Source organism: Mauremys mutica, chromosome 1 (genome assembly GCF_020497125.1).
Source record: "Mauremys mutica isolate MM-2020 ecotype Southern chromosome 1, ASM2049712v1, whole genome shotgun sequence".
Lineage (NCBI taxonomy): Eukaryota > Metazoa > Chordata > Testudines > Geoemydidae > Mauremys > Mauremys mutica.
This window is the reverse complement of record NC_059072.1, coordinates 53,812,014-53,835,962: the sequence shown is the minus strand read 5'-3', so window position 1 is coordinate 53,835,962 and position 23,949 is coordinate 53,812,014. Positions and strand designations below refer to the sequence as shown.

Below are 23,949 nucleotides of genomic sequence, written 5' to 3'. Positions count from 1 at the left end.
CAAGGAGTTTCCTTTCCTCCCCCTAACCTTCCTGGATTTTCTCTCTGCTGCCACTTCCTAATAATCTAAAAAATAAATAATTACTAAGATTAGAATTAAACATGATAATAGTTCTTAAATGTTCATCTCCAAATATAATGTAACAGGATATTTATTTATGCAGATGTCAACTTACCTGATGAAGGTCATTACCCAACACATACTCCTGAAAGTAACCTGGTGCAGCAGATGATGCTCTAATGGCTTGCCATAATTTATACTGACAACCTCCAATGTAGTGAGACTTGACACCTGGAAGGTGGTTGTAGTTTCTAAACACAAATGCTTTCAGTGGTGTTCCTCTGTTTACAATGGTGCTTACGGCAGCTACCTAGTAGATTAGAAAAATAAAGATAATTTCAGATACCGACACACTATATCTCCCACAGCTACAAGATTTAAACATTAGCTTTGTACATCATGCTGTGGGTACAAGTACACCTGACAATACAACCGTTAAAGTAAAACAGGAAAATAAAATTCACATGACTAGCTTGAACAAAAATGAATCCCTTGTAATTTACAACCCTGGTAAACCAATTTTTTGTATTAGGTATAGTCAAGAAATTTTCTTCTTTGTTTCTATCCTATGTCATGTTCTATCGCCCTTCTGGTTGTGAAATATGGACATTGCTCCCTGTGGAGCTCACCAACGCTTCTCCCACGTCAACCAGAGTCACAGCTGCAGAGTTGAGATACCTCCTCCCCAAGAATCTGCTCGCCCATAAAAGCCAGAGAAACTCAAACTCTGAGGTAAAGCCAGCATCTTGTATTATTTTTATCTTTAAAAGGAAGATGACAGAACTTAATGGAAAGAAAGCTCGGAGGGAAAAGTTTTGTTTGTTTTTGAATTGGAGGTGGTAGTAGAAAACATACAGACTTTTAATTCCCTATTCCTCTTCCAAACAGGCATCATGAGTTACCAGCACCCTATGCTACAACAGTCAAGAGAAAACAGGTCTCCATATTAACTAAGAAAGTTTGTAAATCAGTGAAATACCTTTTCTTGAACTTATTTTCAGTGAGAAATAATGAGATTATCACCATTTGATATTCTGTTTTTCACAACTCTATCAACTAAAATTTTATAAAAAATAGTCACATGCCTGACATAAAATTATGGTTTTTTTTAGTAATTTATAGGCAAAGGCAAACATTGGAGAAAAAATACTGTTTAAAAAGACAAGTCTCTATGTCTAACAAGTGTTTTATTATTTTTAACTTATGTGGATGTTATTTCCAGCTTCTTGGAGCTACTATAAAATAGTTATTTCTAATCAACACAAAGAACTACATTAAAAGGTGGTCAAGGCTGCAAAGAGGAGCACTCAAAAAGTCAGAAAATAGCACTATCCGAGTCAAAATGATGTGCAACACGTACCTAACGTTACAAGCCTCAACAGAAGTAACTGTAGATTCTCCAGTCTAGCACAGAGGCTCATATCTTAATAATTCATGTATAAAGTGCACGTTTGTATTACACTTGTGGCAAGCTTCCTTATCTCAGGAAAACAAAAGAGATCAAAAACATCCACTATATTTCAACAAAAAATTAATCAAATTTTAATATAACTATAATAACTAAGATCATAAGTAGTATGAAATTCTCCTACGTTTTATAGTTCTAGAATTTTCCATAAAGATACTGAAATATCATGAACAAAAGAATTGTGCATATCATTCCAAGTGGGAGAGAGAAAGTAGTCCTTCCCAGAAAGAAAAGTCTGGAAGCAACGATCTGCATGTTTTAGAGAGATGCTTACACATAATTATAATCACTATTTACTAAATGCTTACTATATGATGGTAAGAATTTGCAAGATCTTTAACTGATGATGCATAGCCCATGGCTGGCACTGTCTAAAACAATGCCTCTTGGCAAATTAGTGGGTGGGTGATACTATTTGCATACTAGTTTACAAAGTAGTCTTTGTTTCTGTGAAAGTATTACTCATCAGCACTTGAAGCTGAAGTTATGATATTAGCGTATCTCTCAGTTGCACAATTACAAGTAAATCACTGTATTCACAGAAAATATGGCTTTACCAGGAAAAAAACAATATGTGTAAAACTTCTATATGTCAGTGATTAAGCTACAAATGATGAAGTACAATTTTCTGTTCACCCCAAAAAGGTCGTCTTCTGCTCCCATTGAAGCCAATGGCAAAACTTCCATTGACTTCAATGGGAATACGATCACACTGAAAAACGTATACTGTATTTTTTTTTTAACACCTACACATTTTTCACTTCAGGATATAATCGTAATCTGCGAAGTACTAAATGCTTCCTGCAAGGCACTAAGCATCCAACTCTTACTGAATTCAATAGAAGTTGAGAGCAACCTTGTGAGAATCTGAACCTTTACCATTTAATAGTAAAATATTGAATATAGTACTATAATGACACTAAGACACCTGTTAATTACCAAATTGTTCTTAACCATGTGCTATTTTATTTCTTCTCCTTCCTAATAACAAAAACAAAATACCCTCTCCTTTCTCATTTTTCTCTCTTGTGCTATGCTAGATATAACCCCTCCAATTAATTAGTGCCCTTCATATGCTACAGGCAAAGAGATCACTCACTACCTACTAAAGGGACAAGAGGAAACCTGGTGATGCGGATCAAATAGGGAGAGACTACTAGCTCTCTCATACCACCCACAGGAAGAAAGTTAACAGCCAACATCAGAGGACTGTAAGGAAACACAAAGGATTCTAGGACAAAATAGCAAATCTCTGTAGAATCCAAGATGTGACATAAAAGCGAGATGTATGTATTACTAGTCAGTTCACAAACAACATCTCATGGGAATTAATGTATCTAAAATCAGGACACTTATCAGCTAAGAAGTAAAAGACTACTGCAGCAGGATTGGCAAATATTTAAGATATCTTGTGGAATTTTAATTTTAAAATGGGGATTGTTTTTATAGATACTTTTCAGAGTATAGGTTACAAAAAATCATGCAATTTGTACAAATAACATTTGTCAAGTGGTGGCACTGTCACCCAAAGCTATATGTTCCTAATAAATTTTTTTCAGTACAATATTAGTTTTTGAAAATCTTCACTTACCTTAGGACATCTGGGATTTCTTGCAGTTTCAATCATGAGATCCGATCCCATTCTATCTCTATATAATAGGTAAAAAAATGAAAACGCATCACCAGTTTTGGCATCATCAGAACAATATATTAGTCAACACCAAAGAGACAAGTAGGGAGAGGTAATGTTTTATTAGACTAACTTCTGTTGGTGAGAGAGAAGTTTTTGAGCTTACACAGAGCTCTTCTTCAGGTCTGGGAAACTTACTCAGTGTGTCACAGCTAAACACAAGATGGAACAGATTGTGTAGCATAAATAGTTAAAACATATTTCAAGGGACCATTCAAGGTGAAGTGGCCTATTATTATCTCTCCCACCTTGTCTCTCTAATATCTTGGGACCGACACGGCTCCCCCACCAGTGCATAGTCAAAACTAGTCATTTATGCCTACTTTTACTTCTGGTATTTTCTATTTAAAATACACAGGGTGAAATCCTGGCTCCATTGAAGTATATGGGAGTTTTGCCATTGACTTCAACAGACCCCAGATTTCACCCACTGTATCTTCTCAGAGGTTGGAAATGATGAATTCAGTATTCAAATGATTTGAAAAGAATGACTGAGGCCTCAGTACAGCAAAGTATTTAAGCATGTACTTAATTTTAAATTAATGGGAAAGGTAATTAAAGTTACTTTGATTGTTTGGGACTTGAAAAGGGAATTCTTAAATGTAGTGATTTTACTTTAATGGAAGTCATTCTTGCTGAGGTGTAGACCATTATCAAAAAAGAAATAAAAACATCTTTCCTGAAATTAAAAACCCCATCACTATTACAAGTTTTTTAGAATATAAAGCATGCAGCAAGAAAACAGAAGTTAAAATATCTATTCTTCATTCTGCATAGATTCTTTACAACTCTCCCAACTGCTAAGGAGAAACCATGTGAATCATCCAAAGCTGAATTCATCATCACATCAACTTTAGAGTTAGTGCTGCAGCATCTGAATCAGAAGATGACCTCATTACATGATCCAAGACTGGTTTGGGTAGAAAGCATGGAAGCAGAACTGTGCAAAGGGCTTTGTATCAGAAGATACCTCTGATCTTTCGTCTCAGCTAACAAAATTAATTTACACCTTAAAATAGACGTTCTTGTGGGACAGCTTGAAAAATCTACAAGTTACGGACAGTAGGCTCTTGTCCAAGCCAAATTCCCTCAGCTTCTGCAGAATACAAGCTTTCATTTACATAAAAAAATTCTAGCCCTCTTGATAATCAAAACAACCTTCTGAACACAGCCCAAGTTTAAACCAGTGGGGTGCTGTCTTCCTAAGTCTGCAAAGACAATTCCAGTGCTGCCACAGTCACTAGTTAAGGAGGTTCTGTGACTTAGCAAATGCTTGGTGCCAACTGGCAGAGGGCACAGGGAGTGCATAGGGATTTACAGGGATCCTCTGGGTCAGATATACACATAATAGTTCATCAAGGGGCGGCATGTAAGGTCTGTACTGAGAGCTGGTATCCCACTGGTTGTTATAATCATTGAGAAACATATGTATTGATAATATTTAAGGAGTTACATATCTATACCAAAAATTATGTTCTTAAGGTCTTGACATTAAACCAGGTCACCAGGAAGTGACATACGCAGACATGATCCTTTCAGACAAGAGCTAGCAGACACTTATCTCCCTATCTGGCCATTTGGGTATTGTGTATTGTATGTCTATTTGCATGAAAGAATACAAGATGAAAAAAACACCATGGGGAGTGTTCCTGTTGATGAATAAAAGACATAAGATGGGACTGGTATATTTTGGGAAGCAAAGAAGCACTGGAGTCCTTCACCTAGGAGGGAAGCTGAAAGCATTTGTATCTCATGAAGAGATGGATCACAGCCAAACCTGGCTGTAAAGTGCTGCAATGATTTTGGAGGAGCATTACTCTACTATACATGACAGTATTTCAGTCTAGGCTCTAGAATGAATGTTATAATTTTATTTTATATTTAAGCACTTGTTTTCAATACTTGTACTTGCTGCTACTTGAATCTCTTTAAATACTTGATTTCACTATAAACATACGTAAGTGCTGTGTATTCACTGGGGCACTGATCTAAGATAAAACTTGTAAGCTGGGATGTCCTATTTTTTGAAAGCAGCAGATCTCAATACCTTGAGTGTCCAGTGGACCAGGAACTGGACATTCCAGGAAAATGCTCAAGGGCTGGAGTGTACCAATTGCTAACCTTTAGAGAGACTGCAATGCTTAGAGGGGAGTGCTTGTGTTGCCCATGGCCAGTAGAGCTGGGGACTTGACTGTTTATTTGGTTGGCATTCTTTGATTTGTTTATAGAGACTAGATTGTGTGGATTGAAGAAGAGGACCAGTGGAAGACCAAGTAAAAGGTGTGTATGGCTTGGGTGAGACTTGGGATAGGGAATTGCCCTTGGGAAGCGTGGCTTGGACCACTGGTGTATTTCACCCCGAAAAGTAGGCTTAGCCTTTGGGGTAGTAGACGTTGGGTAATTTTTCAAGACCAACTCAGGCAGAGAAATGTTACTGTTGCACTGGCATCCTCTACAAATTTGTTAGCATTATTTATAACAACTCGATATTCTTAACATTCACGTAAGCGTCCAATTAATTTTTGAATCTTGCTAAGCATACGGCCTCAACAACATCCCAAGGCAATGAGCTCCACAGTCTAATTTTCATCCATTGGTACAAGTCATTGTCTGTTACTAGTTTTGAATTAGACCATTTTTAATTTTCATTGTGTATCCTCTTGTTTTTGGGTTACTTTCTCTATACTATTCATAATTTTATATACTTTTGTCATGCCCCCTCTCATTTGTCTCCCTTCAAAAGGAAACAATCCCAATCTTTTCAATCTCTCTTCCTTTAAGAGTTTTTCCATGACATAAATAATAGGTGACCCTTTTCTAAGCCTCCTCTAACTCTTCTATCATTTCTGAAATGAGGTGACTTGTACTGCATTCAGTTTCGTCACTAAGGCTGCACCATTGCTTCATATAATGGAATCATAATATTTTGTGTATTATCCAATCTATTTCCTATGCATCCAAACATCCTGTTTGTTTGTGGGCACAGGTCGTCTTCACTGAGTCGTCCACAATGACACCAAGTCCCTTTCCTGAGGTAATAAAGTTAATTAGAAACCTGCAAGGTGTAGGGGGAGTTACATTTTTCCCTGCAATATGCTTTACTTTGCATTTATCAACACTCAGTTTCATTTGTCAGAGTATGGGATGTGGCCCACAATGGTAAATAGGTTGAGAATCACAGTTATATACAAATCAATTCCCCTAAAGGTACCAGCATTTTGGCTAGTTTGTCAAAACCTCACTGCTGCTCCCTCCCAAATAATTCTTCTGCATATAGTAGACACTATTCAAGCACAAAACAAAAAACACATTCAAACTCAATTCAATACAAAATCCAACAATATGGAACAAAACTATACCTCTATTTTTTCTTGCAGATTTAACTCAGTATGGTATTATGTAAATTGATTTACATAAAAAAAAGTGAGGACGCTTTTGCTTTCAGTAGGAAGAAAATGGAAACGAATAGTAAAAGTAGCTACATGTCATAAATGTAATTATCTTAATGATGCTAAGATAGGAAGACATAAAATTAAATGAAAAGCAAAGTAGGTGGCTCAATTAAAATTAAAACACAAAGAAATATGCATAAGATTAATACGGAAGCGAATTTTCTACATTACTTATAGCAAAAAGTTACTGTTCACCAAAATTAGTTGTAATTTCCCAAGTAGGCTTTATACCACATGCCCCAAAATTGTAGGTAAAACATTAGCTTTATTTCTGTTATTAGAATTGTTCTGTCAAAAAGTGTGTGTATTAATATATACTAGAGCAAATTTTGTATTAGATACCCTATGGTTTCAAGCAAGGAAGACAACCGTAATTTATCTCTGTATTTTAAACAGAACAAGTTAGCACAAAGAAGGCATGTAAAGTTAAACTGCCTTGTATATTCTGCAATGACTGGAAGTGAGCTTAATCTAATTTCCTTACTGAAGCATCTACAGAAATGCCATCCAATCTGAATAACATTTTTTTAGTACAGACACTCCCCGGGTTATGCAAGACCCGACTTATGCAAATTTACACTTACGGAAAAAGTTCCTAAGCCAGAAATATGATTTTCGAGTTGCAGAAAAGTTTGCGTAACGTACGGGCATACGTTTATGACTTACACAAAATTCGAGTTATGCAAGGCTTTCCGGAACGGAACAACTGTATAAGTCAGGGGGCATCTGTATATATTTTAAGGCCCAGCTGCTGCAGGATGACCTGTGTGGAACCCCACTGAATGCAATGGAACACTGTGTGGGCATAGAGTCTGCCCTGAGTCTTCCCAAATCTCATTGTAGGATCAGGTCAACAGTTAACAAATTAACGTTCATGGATTTTAATTTTCAGTTTAACTTGTAGACAAAATGCATAACATGAAGATGACAGTAATTGCCTTGCCACCATCCGCATCACAAAAAGCGTACAGGACTAGAGTGCTTAATCAATACACTGCCTTCCTCCTGTGTTCTTTGTAGCCACAGTAAATTTTCATTTTCATAAAAGTGTGTGTATAGTATTTCCTGACAAGTTGGTTTTGACTTTCACCAAACCAAGGGGGCAGGGAAGAAAGAAAGAAAGGAATTTTTCTGGGGAAAAAACCCAAAGGTTTTTTGAAAAGCAAAATAAAACATGCTATCCGCTGCAAAAGCACACACATTGTCCAAAATGAAATGTTCACAATTCTGCAAATACAATATATGAACACAACAATCATTTCCCCAGTCTACTAACTGGTTAGGCTCCACTGTTCTGTATCCTCCCTTGGAGCTAAATGAACTTTCACTGATTTATTCACTGGACTAGGGGCTAGAAAAAGTAGTTTTCAAACTGCGGGTCGTGAGACAGTAGTGGGTCGCGGCGGCTCTGGTCAGCATCACCGACCGGAGGTTAAAAGTCTTGCTGGCAGTGCTGCCCAGCTAAGGAAGGCTAGTCCCTACCTGTTCTGACACTGAGCTGCTCCCCGGAAGCAGCCAGCAACAGGTCCGGCTCCTAGGTGCGGGGACCACAGGGGATTGTGCCCCCACCTCGATCATCGGCTCTGCACTCCCATTGGCCGGGAACTGGCCAATGGGAGCTGCGGGGGTAGTGCCTGCAGGGGAGAGCCGCGCGGAGCTGCTTGCGCGCCTCCGCCTAGGAGTCGGACCTGCTGCCGGACCTGCTGCCGGTCCTGCAGCGCGGTCCACGGTGCCAGGACAGACAGGAAGCCTGCCTTAGCACCACCGCTGTGCCGCTGACCACAGCCACCCAAGGTAAGCCGGTGCCCCAATACCCTGACCCAGCCCTGAGTCCCCCCCAAACCCCTCATCTCCAGCCCCACCCCAGAGCCTGCACCCCTAGCCCAGACCCCCTCCCACACCGCACCCCCTGCCCCAGCCCTGAGCCCCCCCAAAATGGAGCCTCCTCCTGCATCCCAAACCTCTCATCCACAGCCCTACCCCAGAGCCTGCACCCCTACCCCAGAGCCCTGACCCCCTCCTACACCCCAGCCCTCTGCCCCAGCCCTGAGCCCCTCCCACACCCCTCATCCCAGCTCCGATGGGTCGTGGGCATCAATAATTTTCTTCAACTGGGTCACCAGAAAAAAAGTTTGAAAACCACTGCTCTAGTCTTTTATGAAGTTTGACCAAACAAATCAGAATGTGCTATAAACACGTTCAATTGATGCTGAGATGGACGAACAGAAGTGCAATTATTTTAAACACTTACAACAGTTAAATTAGAATATAAGGTCTTGTGGGATTTTACTTCCAGAACTTTCCACCATTTTGACGTAATAAAATGCCACAACCTACAAACACAGATTTTGGATACAAATCTGACTCTTCAATCTTAAATTTCAACCCCTTCCTCCTTGTCTGGGCTCACTATATGACATTTGCATTAATGACCAGTTGTACTGACCTATAACATCTCTGAATAGTGTTTTGATTTTGTATTTCAGGAGTTTCAAATATTTGTTAATTAGATTAGGCCAGTATTGTCGGCAATCTAATCTGTCAAAAGTCCTTCCAAGGCCTCTTATAACTGCTTTTGTTAAATGTAATAGCTACCTATATTGTAACTCATATACAATGCATGTTTTGTTTTGATCAAAATGTTCTCCCTGAGCTCAGTAAAAGTTTCACATTTAGGGCAAATGGATGTAAACATGGAGACAATTTTCCTGAGAAGATTCTGTTGAGCATAATTGGGAAGCTGAAACTCAATCATTCTTTTTCAACCCTCTAACACTGAAGGTGGATGTGGAAGAATTTTTGAAATGTAAAAGTGTGCACTGGACTGTGTTAGATGCTACTTCTTTATAAATGGGGTTTAAATAGGATTGGACAAATATATCAGATAACTGCACATGAGAAAGTTCTCGTCTTTTTCTTTTTTGTTGTCTGACCAAATGACAAAGATTTTTTAGTCCCACTCCTTTCTCTGAATTCTTGGATAGCATCTTCAGACATCTGGACACAATAGTTCTGTGATTTTCCTTTCAGAAAGGGAAACTATAACTAAATAGGAATGCATTTTTCCTGAATGGGTGCTTGTCACCATTATCGGATCATTCTTCATATTCAACCAATCATTTTACATTGGACTTTTGTTTCGTTTTTTAATACTGTGTTTCTTCATTTGCAGACCTACTAGTGGACCTGAGAGTTTAAAGCTGTCTGGAAGAGAATATCCAAAACAAAGAGCTCTATTTATTTATTTTATCATACACTGCAGGGTGGTTGGCATAAAAGGAGGACAAAACTTTCTTATCCAGTACCTCTCTTTTGCCTTTACACTATGATATTATAGCATATTCAAAGATTGGTGTCCGCCATTTTCAGGATGTCAAAGACAAAGAGAACTCCTGAATGAAGTTGAAGAGCTACTGAAAAGCCTGAAACAATGACTAAATATATCATCATGGCTGTTTTGAGGATAACAGTGATGCTGAAGGTGTCTCACTTGCAGGATTATCCAACTCCATGTTTTCCTCTTCTACTTCAATAGTGAAACACTTTTCTACATTATGCTTTTTAACTGTCTTTACTCCCACATAGTATTTCAGTTACTTCTGACAATATCAGAAGTCAGCTAATGAAGGATTTTAATGTAGGAGTCTATTTCAGTAGAATGATTCCCTATCTCAATTTTGCTTAAGATGGTTGATTACTAACTTTTTGTAACTTTTGTTCTTTGAGATGTGTTGCACATGTCCATTCCACTCTTTGTGCATGTGTGTGCCCCACGCACAGTCACCAAAAACTTTTCCTTCAGTGGTACCTGTCAGGGTGGCCTGATCACCTCTGCTGCTGCATGCTGCTGGCATTGACACAAAGGGTCCAGTTGACCCCCCAGTCTCCTCAGTTCCTTCCTTGTGGAAACTCCGACGCAGAAGGGTAGGAGGGCAGCTCATGGAATGGGGACATGTGCAACACATCTCAAAGAACAACAGTTACAAAAGGTTAGTAACTGTTTTTTCTTCTTTGAGTGATTGCACATGTTCATTCTACTCTTGGTGACTCCCAAAAAGTTAAACAGGCGGAGGGATTGGAGTTCATGTACACAAAGACTGCACTACAGATCGAGCAAATTTAGCACCATCTCTTGAGTACTGAGTGGTGGCATAATGGGAGGAGAAAGTGTGCATCGATGACCAGGTTGCTGCTTTGCAAATGGATAGGGATCTCCGCTAGGGATGCCGTTGAGGATATTTGTGATTCGGCTTGCCTGGAGGAGAGACACCTGCAAGATTATAACACAAAAGGATACAAGAAGTTATCCAAGATTAAATTCTTGGTGTGGAGACTGTAAGACCTTTCTTTCTGTCTGCTATGACCATGAACAGTTGAGTGGACTGACAAAACAGTTTGGTCTATGTAGAACAATAGTGCTTGTTTAACATCCAGTGTGCGGAGCCATTGCTCATCCCTATTTGCATGTGGTTTTGGGTAAAATACAGGCAAGTAAATTTATTGATATGAAAATCTGAAACTACCTTAAAGAGAAACCTTGAAAGAGGGTGTAAATACACCTTATCTTTAAAGAAGACTGTGTACAGTGGTTTGTATGTGAGGATGTGCAGTTGAGACACCCTTCTGGCAGTAGGAAAACCACATTCCAGGAAAGGTATAATAAGGAGCACACTGCTAGAGGATCCCATAAGTTTAGACAAAACTAAGTTCAAATCCCAAGGGGAAATGGGCTCTCTTAGTTGAGGGTATGATCTTTCCATGCCTTTAAGGAGTCTAATTGTCATGTCATTAGAAAAAAACAGAACAGTCCACGTGAGGGCAGAAAGCTAATACTGCTGTCAGATGAACAATGATAGAGGAAAACTGCTAAGTTTGTACTGTTTCAGGTTCAGCAGATAGTTGAGTTTTTCTTTGATGGATGAATGCATCAGTGAGACTCTGGTTTGACAAGTCCAGATGTACAACTGCTTTCATTTTGACAGGTAGGTGGTCCTGGTGGAGGGATTTCTGATATCTAGTAAGACCTGGTGGACTTACTCCAAGCAAGCCTGCTCTTTGGGATTTAGCCATGGAACTTCCAAGACGTGCAACAGAAGTGAGACTGGAGTCTCCATTGAGAGATCCAGTAGAATGGAGAGCCAGTGTTAGCAGGCTTATGCTGTGGCTATTACTATAACCCAGGAGTGGTCTCACTTGATTTTTAGTAGTGCTCTATGTGGGAGTAGGATTGGGGGAAAAGCAAAATAAAGCTTTCCCATCCAGGGTAGCAGGAAGGCATCTGAGGTGGAATCTGTCCTGTGGCCTGGTAGGGAACAGAATTGGTGACTTTTTTGTTGTATTTATTCGTAATTAGGTAAATTTGGGGAGTACCCCCTGCTGGAAAATGTATCTGGCTACATCTAAACGAAGAGACCACTCACGGTATCTGGAGAAAGACCAGCTCAGGTGATCTGCTAGTTTGTTCTGTGCAGGGTAGATTTGATTTAAATCACTAGTCAGGAAGATTCAATTTAATCATGGATTTCTACATAAATGCATTCTTGTTGGTTGTTATAACCTTAATACATATTCTTCACAACTCAGAGATAGATGTAGGTTTCATTTTTAGAAGGTACACGCTATACATTTTTAAAGTGATTTGTTTCATTCGGGCAACCAGGCCTTGCATTTCTTTGTCGCTCTGTTTGCATTTTGCATGCATGCCTGTCTTACCCACAGGTAGAGGAACTTCATTAAAATATTCCCAAACTGGGTCTCTTTTACAGCCTGCTGCCATTATATGTTTTACCTTCTAGTGAGAGATGGTATGGTAGATCTCAAATCAATGAAGGCCACACTCAGAAAGACCTCAAGACTTCTGGAACATGCTGCTCAAACAGTTTCACTTTTGTTTCTACTGCCTGTCCCTCCCTTCTCACATTCATCTCCAGACTTCTCCTTGTACAGATCTATTCTGACCCCAACAATCTTCTATTCATTCGACTTTTTGAAACTTTGCCCTTTTAGAGAGAGGTAAGGGATTGACTCTGTGTACACAAATTTGCAGAGGGACAATAGGGTTGAGGTCCGTTATTTATCACCTCTATATATTTATTTTAAAATTTTTTTGCTGTTAACAAGCAAGTTATCTCCGGAGACACAAAACCACAGTTTGAGAACTGCAAAACTAAGCATCTCTGATGGTATCTTCTAGACTGAGCATTGAGTTCCATTGGATAGATAGAAAGATTAACCTAAATAATCTATACAGAAGCCCCTGGAATCCCATAAGATTGGGTCCCTAATCCATGAACTGTTGGAACTTATTTACAAAACTTTTCTTAAATATTACATGAATATATTGTCTCATACTATAGAATTAGAATGTATAATCCTTATTCCATGATGAGATATCTTCGAGCTATAATGTATCTTAATTAAAACTATCTTTGGATAGATTTTTTCCTCAAAAAGTATTTTATCAAAATAATCCAATTTAAATTAAAAAAAATCTGATTTTTTTATTTTTTTAAAAAAAATAATTGATTTTTATCCACCCCGGTTCTGCGCCCCCGGAAGGTATGAGGCCTCGAGGTTGATTGAATGGGCTACACAAAATTCCTACAGGTGAATTTCTTTCTGACACAAAAGGGAGGATTGAGCTCCTCCCTTCCTGTTGAGTAAAACATTGTTGCCATGTTATCTATAAAGACAAACAGGTTTCTCCCTGCAATGAGAGGTAGGAAACCATGACAGGAAAGATGAATCACCCTGAGCTCTCTGACATTGATATGAAGAGCAAATTCCATTGAGGACCAAAGATCCTGAGTTCGGAGGGGTCCCAGGTGAGCTCCCCACCCTGGAGCCAAAATATCTGAAACCAGAGTAATTGATGGCTGAGGGCAGAGGAAGAGAACACCCACACGAATGCTGAGAGGATTCAACCACCAATTCAGCAAAATTAGAACCTGCAAAGGCACCGTCAGCCCAGTGCCCAAGTGCAGACGACTTGGTGAGTACACTGAGTCCAGCCACGTCTGAAGGGGTCTGATGTGCGGCCTCATATGTTGTACTACATATGTATACAAGTCCATGGGCCCTACAAGTCTCTCAGTTTCAGACTATTGTTGTTGGATGAGTCTTGAGGTTGGTCATGGGAGATCAAATAGCTTGGAATATGGACTCTGGCAGAAAAGCTCTAACCTGGGTAGCGTCCAACAGCCCCTACAAACTCTATCCTCTGTACCAAGCAAACGATAGACTTGGCTGCATTGATCAGTAGTCCTAAAGCCTTCAAGTCTGACTAAATAAAATGATCACTGGATATAATCTGAGTTTTGGACTAGCCCTTGACTAGTTAGTTGTCCAAGTAAGGTAGATCTGCACTCCTTGTTTCTTGAGGAATGATGCTACAATGGTCATACATTCTGTGAACACCTGAGGAGCTGCAGGTAAGCCAAACTGAAGCAACTTAAGCATTGTGATCGGGTAATGCAAGTGCTTCACTATGACTCTGAGGAACTTTTTGTGAAAGTAGGCATCTCGTAAACCAAGGTTAGTGTACCAGTCTCCAGAGAGGGAATAATGGATGCCATGCAAAACTCTATCTTTTTGAGTTAGCTATTGAGATGATGCAGATCTAAAATAGATCTGCGATCTCCCTGGGCTTTTGGGATTAGAAATAATGGGAGTAGAAACCCTTCCCTCTTAAATTCTCAGGAACCTCCTCTATGGCTTCCACCTGAAGGAGAGATTGAATATCCTGGACCAGAAGTTCTTCGTGAGAGAAAGAGGGACAGGGAGGCAGGAGTAGAAACAAACTGGAGCACTTTATAGCACTCAACACCCAACAGCCCATGGTGATATGGGACCAAGCATTAAGAAAATGGAAAACAAAGGAAAAATGGGGTCTGGCATCCTGGGAACTGGTATGGCATCCTCAAGCATGCCATCCCAACACCTGCTTAGAACCCCTTGGATGTGTAGGTGGGACATGCATTGAAGCAGAGGTCGAAGGAAGAGGTGGTCTAGGCCTTCTTTCCTTCTTTCTCTGCAGGTCCTTTCGGACAACTGGAATAGAATACCATAGGAGTTGCTAAGGCCTGAAGTGCTTTCTGGAAGGACTGGGGCGTACAGTTGCCCTCAAGTTCTTTAATACATGGATCTTAGCATCAGTCTGCTCCAAAAGAGCGAGGATCTTTTGAAGGACAGGTCCTGCATAGCTCGTTGGACCTCCCGTGGGAGCCCAACAGACTGTACTCAGGAGCTCCTATGCACAGCCATTGTTGAAGCCATGGACCAGGTGCCCAAGTCAGCCATGTCTAGAGCAGCTTGCAGTGAGGCCCTCATCACCAGTTTTCCCTCATCCACTAGCGAGGGGAACTCCTGCCTAGCATCTTCTGGGAGCATGTCTTTGAATTTCAGCATGGAGTCCCATAAATTAAAGTCATATCTGCCCAAAAGTGCATACTGGTTTTCAATCCTGAGCTGCAACCGCCCAGCAGAATGAACTTTCCTATCAAACAGGTCTAACTTCTTTGAGTCTTTTGATTTGGGGGGCTTGTGCCCTGATGTCCCTGCCTTTCCTTCTCATTGGAAACAGATACCACCACGATGGAAACCTTGAGATGGTAAAAAAAAAAAAAAAAATCTAACTAAATAATAATAACCTTAATAACTCTATCTATTTATAATACAAGAGAACACAGTCCACTGAGAGAACTTGCAAATGAAAGAAGAACAGTTCCAATGACTATCACAGGTGGTAAGAAGGAACTGAGAGGGCTTAAGGTTGGCTCGGCTCTTTACACCAATGCCAGCAGTATGTAGCAGCACAGGGCGCTCAAGCCACTCCAATGGGTACCACCGAGGGAAAACTTCCGGCAACTGTGCGTGTACACTAAGAGTGGAATGCACATGGGCAATCACTAAAAGCTCTTATTTAAGTGATATCTTTCCATGCAGAATGTGCCACCATGCAGCTCTTGCAGTGATCCTATACCCCAACCCAAGGTGGGTCAAGTCACGTGATTCCATCTTGTCTAAACCTGAAAAATATGCAAGAGTTGGATCACTAAAGCCACACAAAAAATCACAAGCTAGTGAGAGACTGGACCTTTAACACTTTGTCACTCAAAATATGCATCTTATGCCAATTTCAAGGCCAACTCTGAAGATGCATATATTTTTCACTTCAGGTAAGGCTGGAGAAGAAAGAAGTTATTGTAAAATGTTTGCTCCAGATTTTCATCTCTTTAAAATATTGAATGTGGAGTTAAAACAGCATTTGTTTTCAAGGATTAAACTATGTCCCCAATCTTCTTCCGGATAGTGAAGCAATTCAGGTATAATTTTCTACTAATAGATGCTACCTTCAATATTGTGTGGCTTTCAAAGCAACGGTGTAGAAATCAGACTTCCCAGAATAGCACGATATGGCAAATTCTCCATTATACTACTGTTTGGGTAGCAAGTTGCTTCTACTTTATGTACAGTTGGAAACTCGTGGTCAGTAGATACTATTTGGTAGTGCAGATATGGTCCAGAGCATCAATTTTTTGAGGTAAGCAAATGTGTCAGCCAACCTTATATATACTCTACCATCTACAGATACCTGCTTGAGACAAACTTGACTCACAAATACTCAACTGTCTTAACACAGATGTAATGCTGAGTTTTCTACAAGGAAATGTTATAATCATCGAGGGACTTAGCAGCCAGCGAAAGTGATCCTTTCTGGTAATGAATAGGGAGTTCTAGTCCATCTCTGCTTTAGAATGTCCTCTAAACAAATACTCAATGCTTTCACCAGTAAATACCTGAAGATAAATATTGTAATACTCAATCTCGGGTGCCAACATAAAAGCTGCTCAAAAGAGGCAAGGAACAAAACAGAATGGGTACTGAAAAATCAGGATTAAAATGTACTGGCAAATCTAAATATGGAAGCTTGTCATTATTGTTTGATAGATAATCAATGTTATTCATCTCTCATTTTTAAGAGCCCAAAAGTTTAAAATTTAAACAATTTTCCTCCATAATGTTTACCTAGTTTTTCTTAACTTTACTATTTCCAAAAAAGCAAGCCACAATATACAATGAATTATGAATACTAAAACTAATTTAAAAATGAATGTGAAGCAATTTAATAAAAAAAACAACCCTACATCAATATATAAAAACATTAAATGCATTTCTTCAACAAATGATTTCCTAATTTGTTATCTGTTATTACACACACAGAAAACCAACTGCTCCTCACTTTATAGACAGAGTTTACACAAGAACAGATACATCTTTTCATCACAATATATTTTTGTGGGTTTTTTTTCTTTTTAAAGAAAAAGGCAATGGGTAGGAAGATTCATAATGTAGCATTTAAAATGGGAGGCGGAGTGCTTAACACAGCCTATTATTTCACTTTTAGCACTTTTCCTGTACAGAAAATGCACAGCATGTGTCTAGCAATATTTGTAGCAGACATGTAATGAGTCAGAATGAGCAAAGTTGGAAAGTATATGGGCATAAAGTCAGAAAGCTGTAAATCACAGCTCATTTTACTCCCTGGAAACAGAAGAATGATTGCATTAAAGGCTTTCAGATATTTGTCTAAATGAAAACAATCAGCTATTTCAAAAGATACTGGTATAATGTACCTGCCCTTTTAGAGCTATGTTTTTAAACTTTTGCTTATAATTAAAGCAGCAATGAGATCACAGATTTTCAGAAACGATTTAAAGTCCATTTTAACTTACTTGAGCATCTTTTCCCAGATATCACTGTCATAAAATGCATGGTTCCAACCCATTTTCATTGTCCCAACAATGACATTCTGCTTAAACACATCTGATCCTAACTTGTGATACAGTTCCTCACATTCATCCAGAGGGATATGGAACAACCCCAACATAAATGCTAATATAGCACCTGAAAAAAATAAAATAAAATTTGAAATGTAATTTGGGATGACACAATGATGCTATTACTTATTTTAATATAATAAGTTTCAGAAGCCATGATAATTCATATTATAATATTTTCCTTTAAAAGGTATGAATTGACATTTTTGTCACAGGCTTTTTTTTTGTTCAAAGATTATAGCAATTTGTTTGGAGGGACATAATTAATAGAGACAGCTTTTACTTTCAGCAATAAAATTACGGAAAGTTTTGTCAAAGCAACAATAAAATATACTTTGATTTATTATTGCAAAAAGTTACATAAAATAAATACGATATAAATATCAAGTTAAGTCTCTTTTTTTATTTGAGAAGGCAACCTAATATGTGACGTCTAGGCTATATGTAATAGCCTAAAATCAAATCATGCTGTTTATTTTTCACTTTTTACATACAGAATGTCTAACAAACTCATCAGTTCAGTAAAGATATTAAATAAAGATTTAAAGATTCCAGGAAAGCTCTGAAAAATTAAAAGCTTAGAGTGCTTTGTAATACACAGTATTTATTTGCAACTGATTTATAGTTAGCCATTCATTCATAGTGCCACGTAGCGTGTATCCAAATAGCCTGACCCTGAACTGCTGAGAAAAAAGGTTTAATGATATTTGACGAGAATGCTTGCAGAATACCACAGAATGGACTTGAGACAATGCTGACAAGTGCATCACAGCAGTGGCTTTAAGGACAGGGCCATCATCTATGCCAGGATGGAATTTTTGTTCTACTGTGTTAACACAAATACACCAAGGGAGTGTTCCTTATCATTACTAAGAAATGTTACTTGCACTGCAATCTAGAGTCACTTTGCAGCTAGCACAAAAGAAAAGCTTTGATGTATTGAAGTGAAGTTGAGCTCTAGTCAGATGCAGAGTTTATACTACAGTAAACCAGACAATACTGCAAATGTGGGCGAGGACACACATAATCTATATACTGTATAGACATTAGGAATCAGGGTATAAAATAAAATTGGATTCAAATTGGTGCAGTTCAGGAAAAATATTGTAAAACTACAGATATTAAAAAAAAGGGTGTGGGGGGAATATTTGGACAGCAATGTCAAAAAATGCATACATATAAAGAACAGCAGGACCACAGATTAGATATGGACTGGCAATGTGATATTATGACTGAACCTCTCTCCCCCTCCCATACCTCCCCAAAAACCCACAACAATGCCATTGGGGGCTCATATGTAGAGCCACAGTATCAGGGACAGGGTGTTAATTTCCCTTTATAAAAAAAATTATGAGACAGATTTTAATTTGACTAGTAGACAATTAAGGTAGTGGGGAGAGAATTTAGTAATATCTGAAGAGTTTAAATGCTGGTGAGGGAGAAAAATTGTTAAGGAGAGGCAAAAAGGTATAAATTAGGAGTAATTAGATTAAATTGGATACAAGAAAATTTAGGCTCAATATCCCTCCCCCCTCCAAAAAGAGAGTCCTAGATATAACTGAGATAGTTATTATGAAATGTCTAATTGGTAGAATAATCTCCCCAAAGGAAGAAGTCAAAGCTCCATTGCTCGAGTCATTTAAAAACTAGACTTCTCAGAGGAACAGAAAATATGTAATAGGGAAAAATCCTGCATTCACAGATTAATATTATCTATACTGCCTGGTCAGGTCAGCCTGTATCGTAGCCTGCTACCATAATGGCAGTAGATGGTACCACCTGCGACTGGCCAAAGTCTCAGGAAGCACCAATGGCTTTGGATGGACAAACATGTGTGAAGTGTAGTGCAACAGCCGATAGAGGAAATGGCATCTAAAAGGCAGGAGAATTCAATTACGATTTAACCAATGCAGCCATAAACCTCAGGTAAGGCAATGGCAAACCACCTTTTCTATTTTCTCTCACAAGAACTAACATGGGAGAACAAAGGTAACTGTGTATAATTTGAACAAAGGTATTGTCAAGCTTGAAATGAACAATAGTATTGTCAGTGTTAGGCCTAAAACTTCCAGAAGCTTCACAAAGCAAGCCTTGTAAAATTAGCTTTAAAAAGCAAGCTTTGCAAAAGGAAAAGACTTGTGGTCAAAACGCACTGCAACCAGATAACACATTATGCTGAACCATATTTAAAACAACTGGCTACAAGAAAATAAGCAAGCATAAATTATACAGTCAAAGCGATAACGCTAACCACATTAAAGATTTGGCCTAACCTGATTGGTTGACCTGCTTCAAAACACGGCAGGCAGATAAGATAAAATGTATAGCGCCTCAGGTGGGTTTGTGTGTGTTGACCTAAAAGAGATCACTCTTTGTCAGGCTCACATATATCCCCTGAACCAAGGAAACTTGAACTGCACCGACTATGTGTACCTGGCCAGTGCAAAGAGCGGTAGACTAAAGGGTAACGTATTCTCGGCAGGGTAAGGTTTTAAAGTAAAAATCCGGTTGCATGCAGAATAAGGTAACGGAGTAAAGAAGTCTGGGTTGCTCGAGCTGATTTAATCTCAAATTGTACTGACGCTACAGTATTAAGGATGGTAGTGTCTAAATAATTTAATCTCAGGTTATATCAATGCTGCAGTATTAAAAATAGTAGTAAGTACCTGATGCATAATATTACTTGTACTTGTCTTCAGTATAATTTGCCATTTATATTAATCCTTATTCAATGCTGGTCTTCAACTTTTTTTTTCCTATTCTGTCTGTGTTACATTTATAGCCATAAATCATTAAAAACCTTTCTTGAGGAATAATCAGTAGTTTTAATTTCTTTATGCGGACACCACTTAACCTCATTACATCTGTGCTGGGTGGTGGGAAGTGGCGATCACCCAGGGCACCCTGGGGGGCCCTGATGCGTGTCCCCCTCTTCCATAATCTCCACAGTAACATGGATCCATGTGTGGTGCTCGACGGTAAGGAACATCTCCCTCACACACAGGCCAGAAGGCATGATAAATTACACTGGGGAAGAGGTTCTGACCATATAAGAGTACTGATTGCAGTTCCAAATGCTTCAGGAAATACAGTGCCTGATATTTGCTCGAAAGTAAAGAATGACCTGAACTTTCATAAACTAATCATCAGAGTGAAGTATAGATGACCGGAGGATCGCTATTGTGACTGAAGATTTGGAAAGATGTAAGATAGCTGTATGTGGAATCTTAAAGCTATGATGGAATTGTAGAGATCATTTCATGATGATAAATGGTAGAGGTCATTTCACATACTATTCAGGATCCAAGAAAGCAACAGAATATGGAATTATATTTATCTTATCCAAGAAGACATCCAAGTGTGTGCTTTGATAGAACCCATCAACAATTGACTCATTACAATTCACCTTTGAACTAAGCCAGTTAATATGTCGATCATACAGGTTTATGACCCAACAGCAACATCTGATGACGCAGTACATAAGTTCTACACATGGTCTGAAGAGACACTCATTCAAAACACCAAGCAAAGACATCACCCTTGTAACTGGGAACTTAAAAGCAAAAATTGGAGCTATATGCTGTCATAAAGAAGTAATGGGAACAATAGTCTTTGTTTACAAAATGAGAGAGGAAGGCTCCAATCATCTGGTCATTACAAACACCATGTTCACCCAACATCCTAAACATTTATATACATGGAGATTAGCTGACTGCACAACAAAGAACCAAACAGACTATCAAATAATATTGGGAGATTGAGTATCCAATGGACAAAGACTTTCCCAAGTGCAGACTGCAGGTCAGACCATCATACTGTTAGCATCAAATAACGTAAAAACAAGATAAGAGTTTTGGTGCATCCAATGCATCTGGATTTGTCCAAAGTCAACAAAAATTACATGACTTCTGTACAGAATGGGTTTGAGTCTTTGTCACAGGTGAAAGAGGAGAACCACCCCAATGAATTTAAGAATAAAATGAAAACTAGCATACTTGAATCTGCCAAAACACATTTCAAAAAGTCAGTGTCAGACTGCACCATAGTTGATGAAGGTGTTTGAGTAGGCAAAAAACCATGCAGGGTGAAAGGAAGTGGCTTGGAGACTGAGGAATGCAGGATAAAATAAAAGAAGTTTGAGCAGACAAATTCAAAGGCAGATTAGATGAGACAAGAGGGAATACATCAGAGCAAAATGTGAGGAACTTGACAATTATAAAGAGAGAAATAATATAAAAGGTATGTCCACAGTGGTCACGTTTCTTACTAAAAAGTTTTCCTCACCACCTACTGTAAAAATCATCATGATGGCTGGATTCTTACTGACGGTGATATCAAATGCAGGTGAAGAGATTGTTATGTAATCTGTACACCTCACTTACAATACAGGGTAACAGAAATGAGACTACAGAGCTGAAGTCATCCATACCGCAAGAGAAAGTGATAAATGCTATTATGAAAATGAAGCCAGGGAAAGCATCAAGAGTAGATAGTGTACCAGTAGAATTGCTGAAAGTGATTGGTGACAGAGGTCTTGATCTCATGGGGAAAATTTGCAACGATGTATAGATGACTTGAAATTGGCTGCATGACTGCACAAAGGGAATCTGTTATATCTCCTTTCCTTGGAAAGGGCAGAAAGAGTATAGTAACTAATGTACCATCTCCCTGATATTGCCTGTGAGTAAAGTGATGCTCTACTTCAGGGGTAGGCAACCTATGGCATGTGTGCCGAAGGCAGCACATGAGCTGATTTTCAGTGGCACTCACAATGCCTGGGTCCTGGCCCCCGGTCCGGGGGGGGGGAGGTGCGGCTCTGCATTTTAATTTAATTTTAAATGAAGCTTCTTAAACATTTTAAAAACCTTATTTACTTTACATACTGTTGTCAGAGTTGTACCGGTGTGGTGCTCTGCTCTTTCCAATGTTGATATCACTCAGCTGCGTGCGTGTGTTCCCTCTGTGTGCTGCCCCAGCTCTTCGAAGATAGCTGACCCAGCAGACCCGATGAGAACCCCCCAATAACCACAAAGTCCAGTAAGATGCAAAGTCACGTCGACTAGGTTTATTGCGACCTTGGACACAATGGCAGTTCCCTGTAGGTTTTTTAGCTTAATTCAGGGCATACTACGAGAAAGTGCCTCTTGGCAATGGACCCGGCTCAGTCAGTGGCGGGAATTTCCACTGCCCCCTCGGCCGGACAAAGACACCGCCCCAAGGATGCATTCTTATACACAGATACAAACAAGTTACACATCACACCTGACGTATTGAGGTGCAACCTTTGTACGTAGCACAGTACAACCCCTCTACGTATTAAGGTGCCGCCTCTCACCTTGTACATGTTGGTTCGATTAAAACAACTCTATCCATCATATTACCCTTTTGCCCCTGTCATTGGGATGGGCCAGCCTGTTCCTTGTTATCTGTGTGGAATGTGCAAGTATGTGAATGTTACGTACCTAAAAGGTACTGATCTTCTTGCAGCATCAGCCCTTTCCTTGCCAGCTTCTGTGAGCAGGGCCTGCCTCTGGCTTACAGCTTAACTTTGCTTTATGTTAGCAAAGTCTTGACCATTACTTTAGTTCAGGCCTCAGGCCTCATACCAGGCCTCTGATACCAAGGTTTATATCTTAGGGCCTCCTCTTACTACACATACAACAATAGTTTAGTTATATATTCTAGACTTATAGCAAGAGACCTTCTAAAAACATTAAAATGTATTACTGGCACGCAAAACCTTGAATTAGAGTGAATAAATGAAGACTCGGCACACCACTTCTGAAAGGTTGCCAACCCTTGCTCTACTTCATTCAGGATCACGGCAGGTGAATGACAGAAGTAGAACCACTACCACAAGTGTTTCAGAGAAGAACAAGGCACATATAATCAAATCGTAAATATCTATCATAACACTGAAAAATCCAGGGAGTATAATCAGCCATTGATTGTGTTTTTCACTGACTGCTCCAAAGCATTTGATACAATCCAACATGATCATCTGTGGAGGATACTGGAAGATATGGGCAATCCAAAGCATCTCACTGAACTATCACAAGTCTCCACTATCAACAACAGACTCTGGTGTGAACAGCAATGGGTGTCAGCAAGTGGTTTTCCACTGAGTGCATTTTGTTCCAAGTTTTTCCAACATGTATGCAGAATTATTATGAGACAAGCCCTCGAAGGTTTTGATGAAGTGGAAGGAACTGGGATTTCCATTGATGGACACTGCTTAATTGACCTCAGATATGCTGATACAATGCTCTTTGCTGCAACCACTGATGTAATGCAACAAACGTGGAGGTCTGTAACAATAGTTAGTGAATATACAATATACAAAAACCTTTAGGAGAACATTTCAACCTCCCTGGCCACACAATAGCAGATCTTAAGGTGGCCATCCTGTAGCAAAAAAACTTCAGGACCAGACTTCAAAGA

General features: G+C 39.2%; 1 protein-coding gene across 1 annotated transcript in view; it reads right to left on the bottom strand.

The window, feature by feature from the left end:
• PNPLA8 (patatin like phospholipase domain containing 8) overlaps positions 1 to 23,949 on the bottom strand; it is a 69,396-nt gene that overhangs the window by 28,755 nt on the left and 16,692 nt on the right. The window contains exons 6-8 of the mRNA XM_044994618.1: positions 17,404 to 17,575; positions 3,120 to 3,177; positions 176 to 370 (exon numbers count right to left, since the gene is read on the bottom strand). Coding sequence (XP_044850553.1) covers positions 176 to 370; positions 3,120 to 3,177; positions 17,404 to 17,575 — 425 coding nt within the window. The remainder of the gene's footprint in view (positions 1 to 175; positions 371 to 3,119; positions 3,178 to 17,403; positions 17,576 to 23,949) is intronic.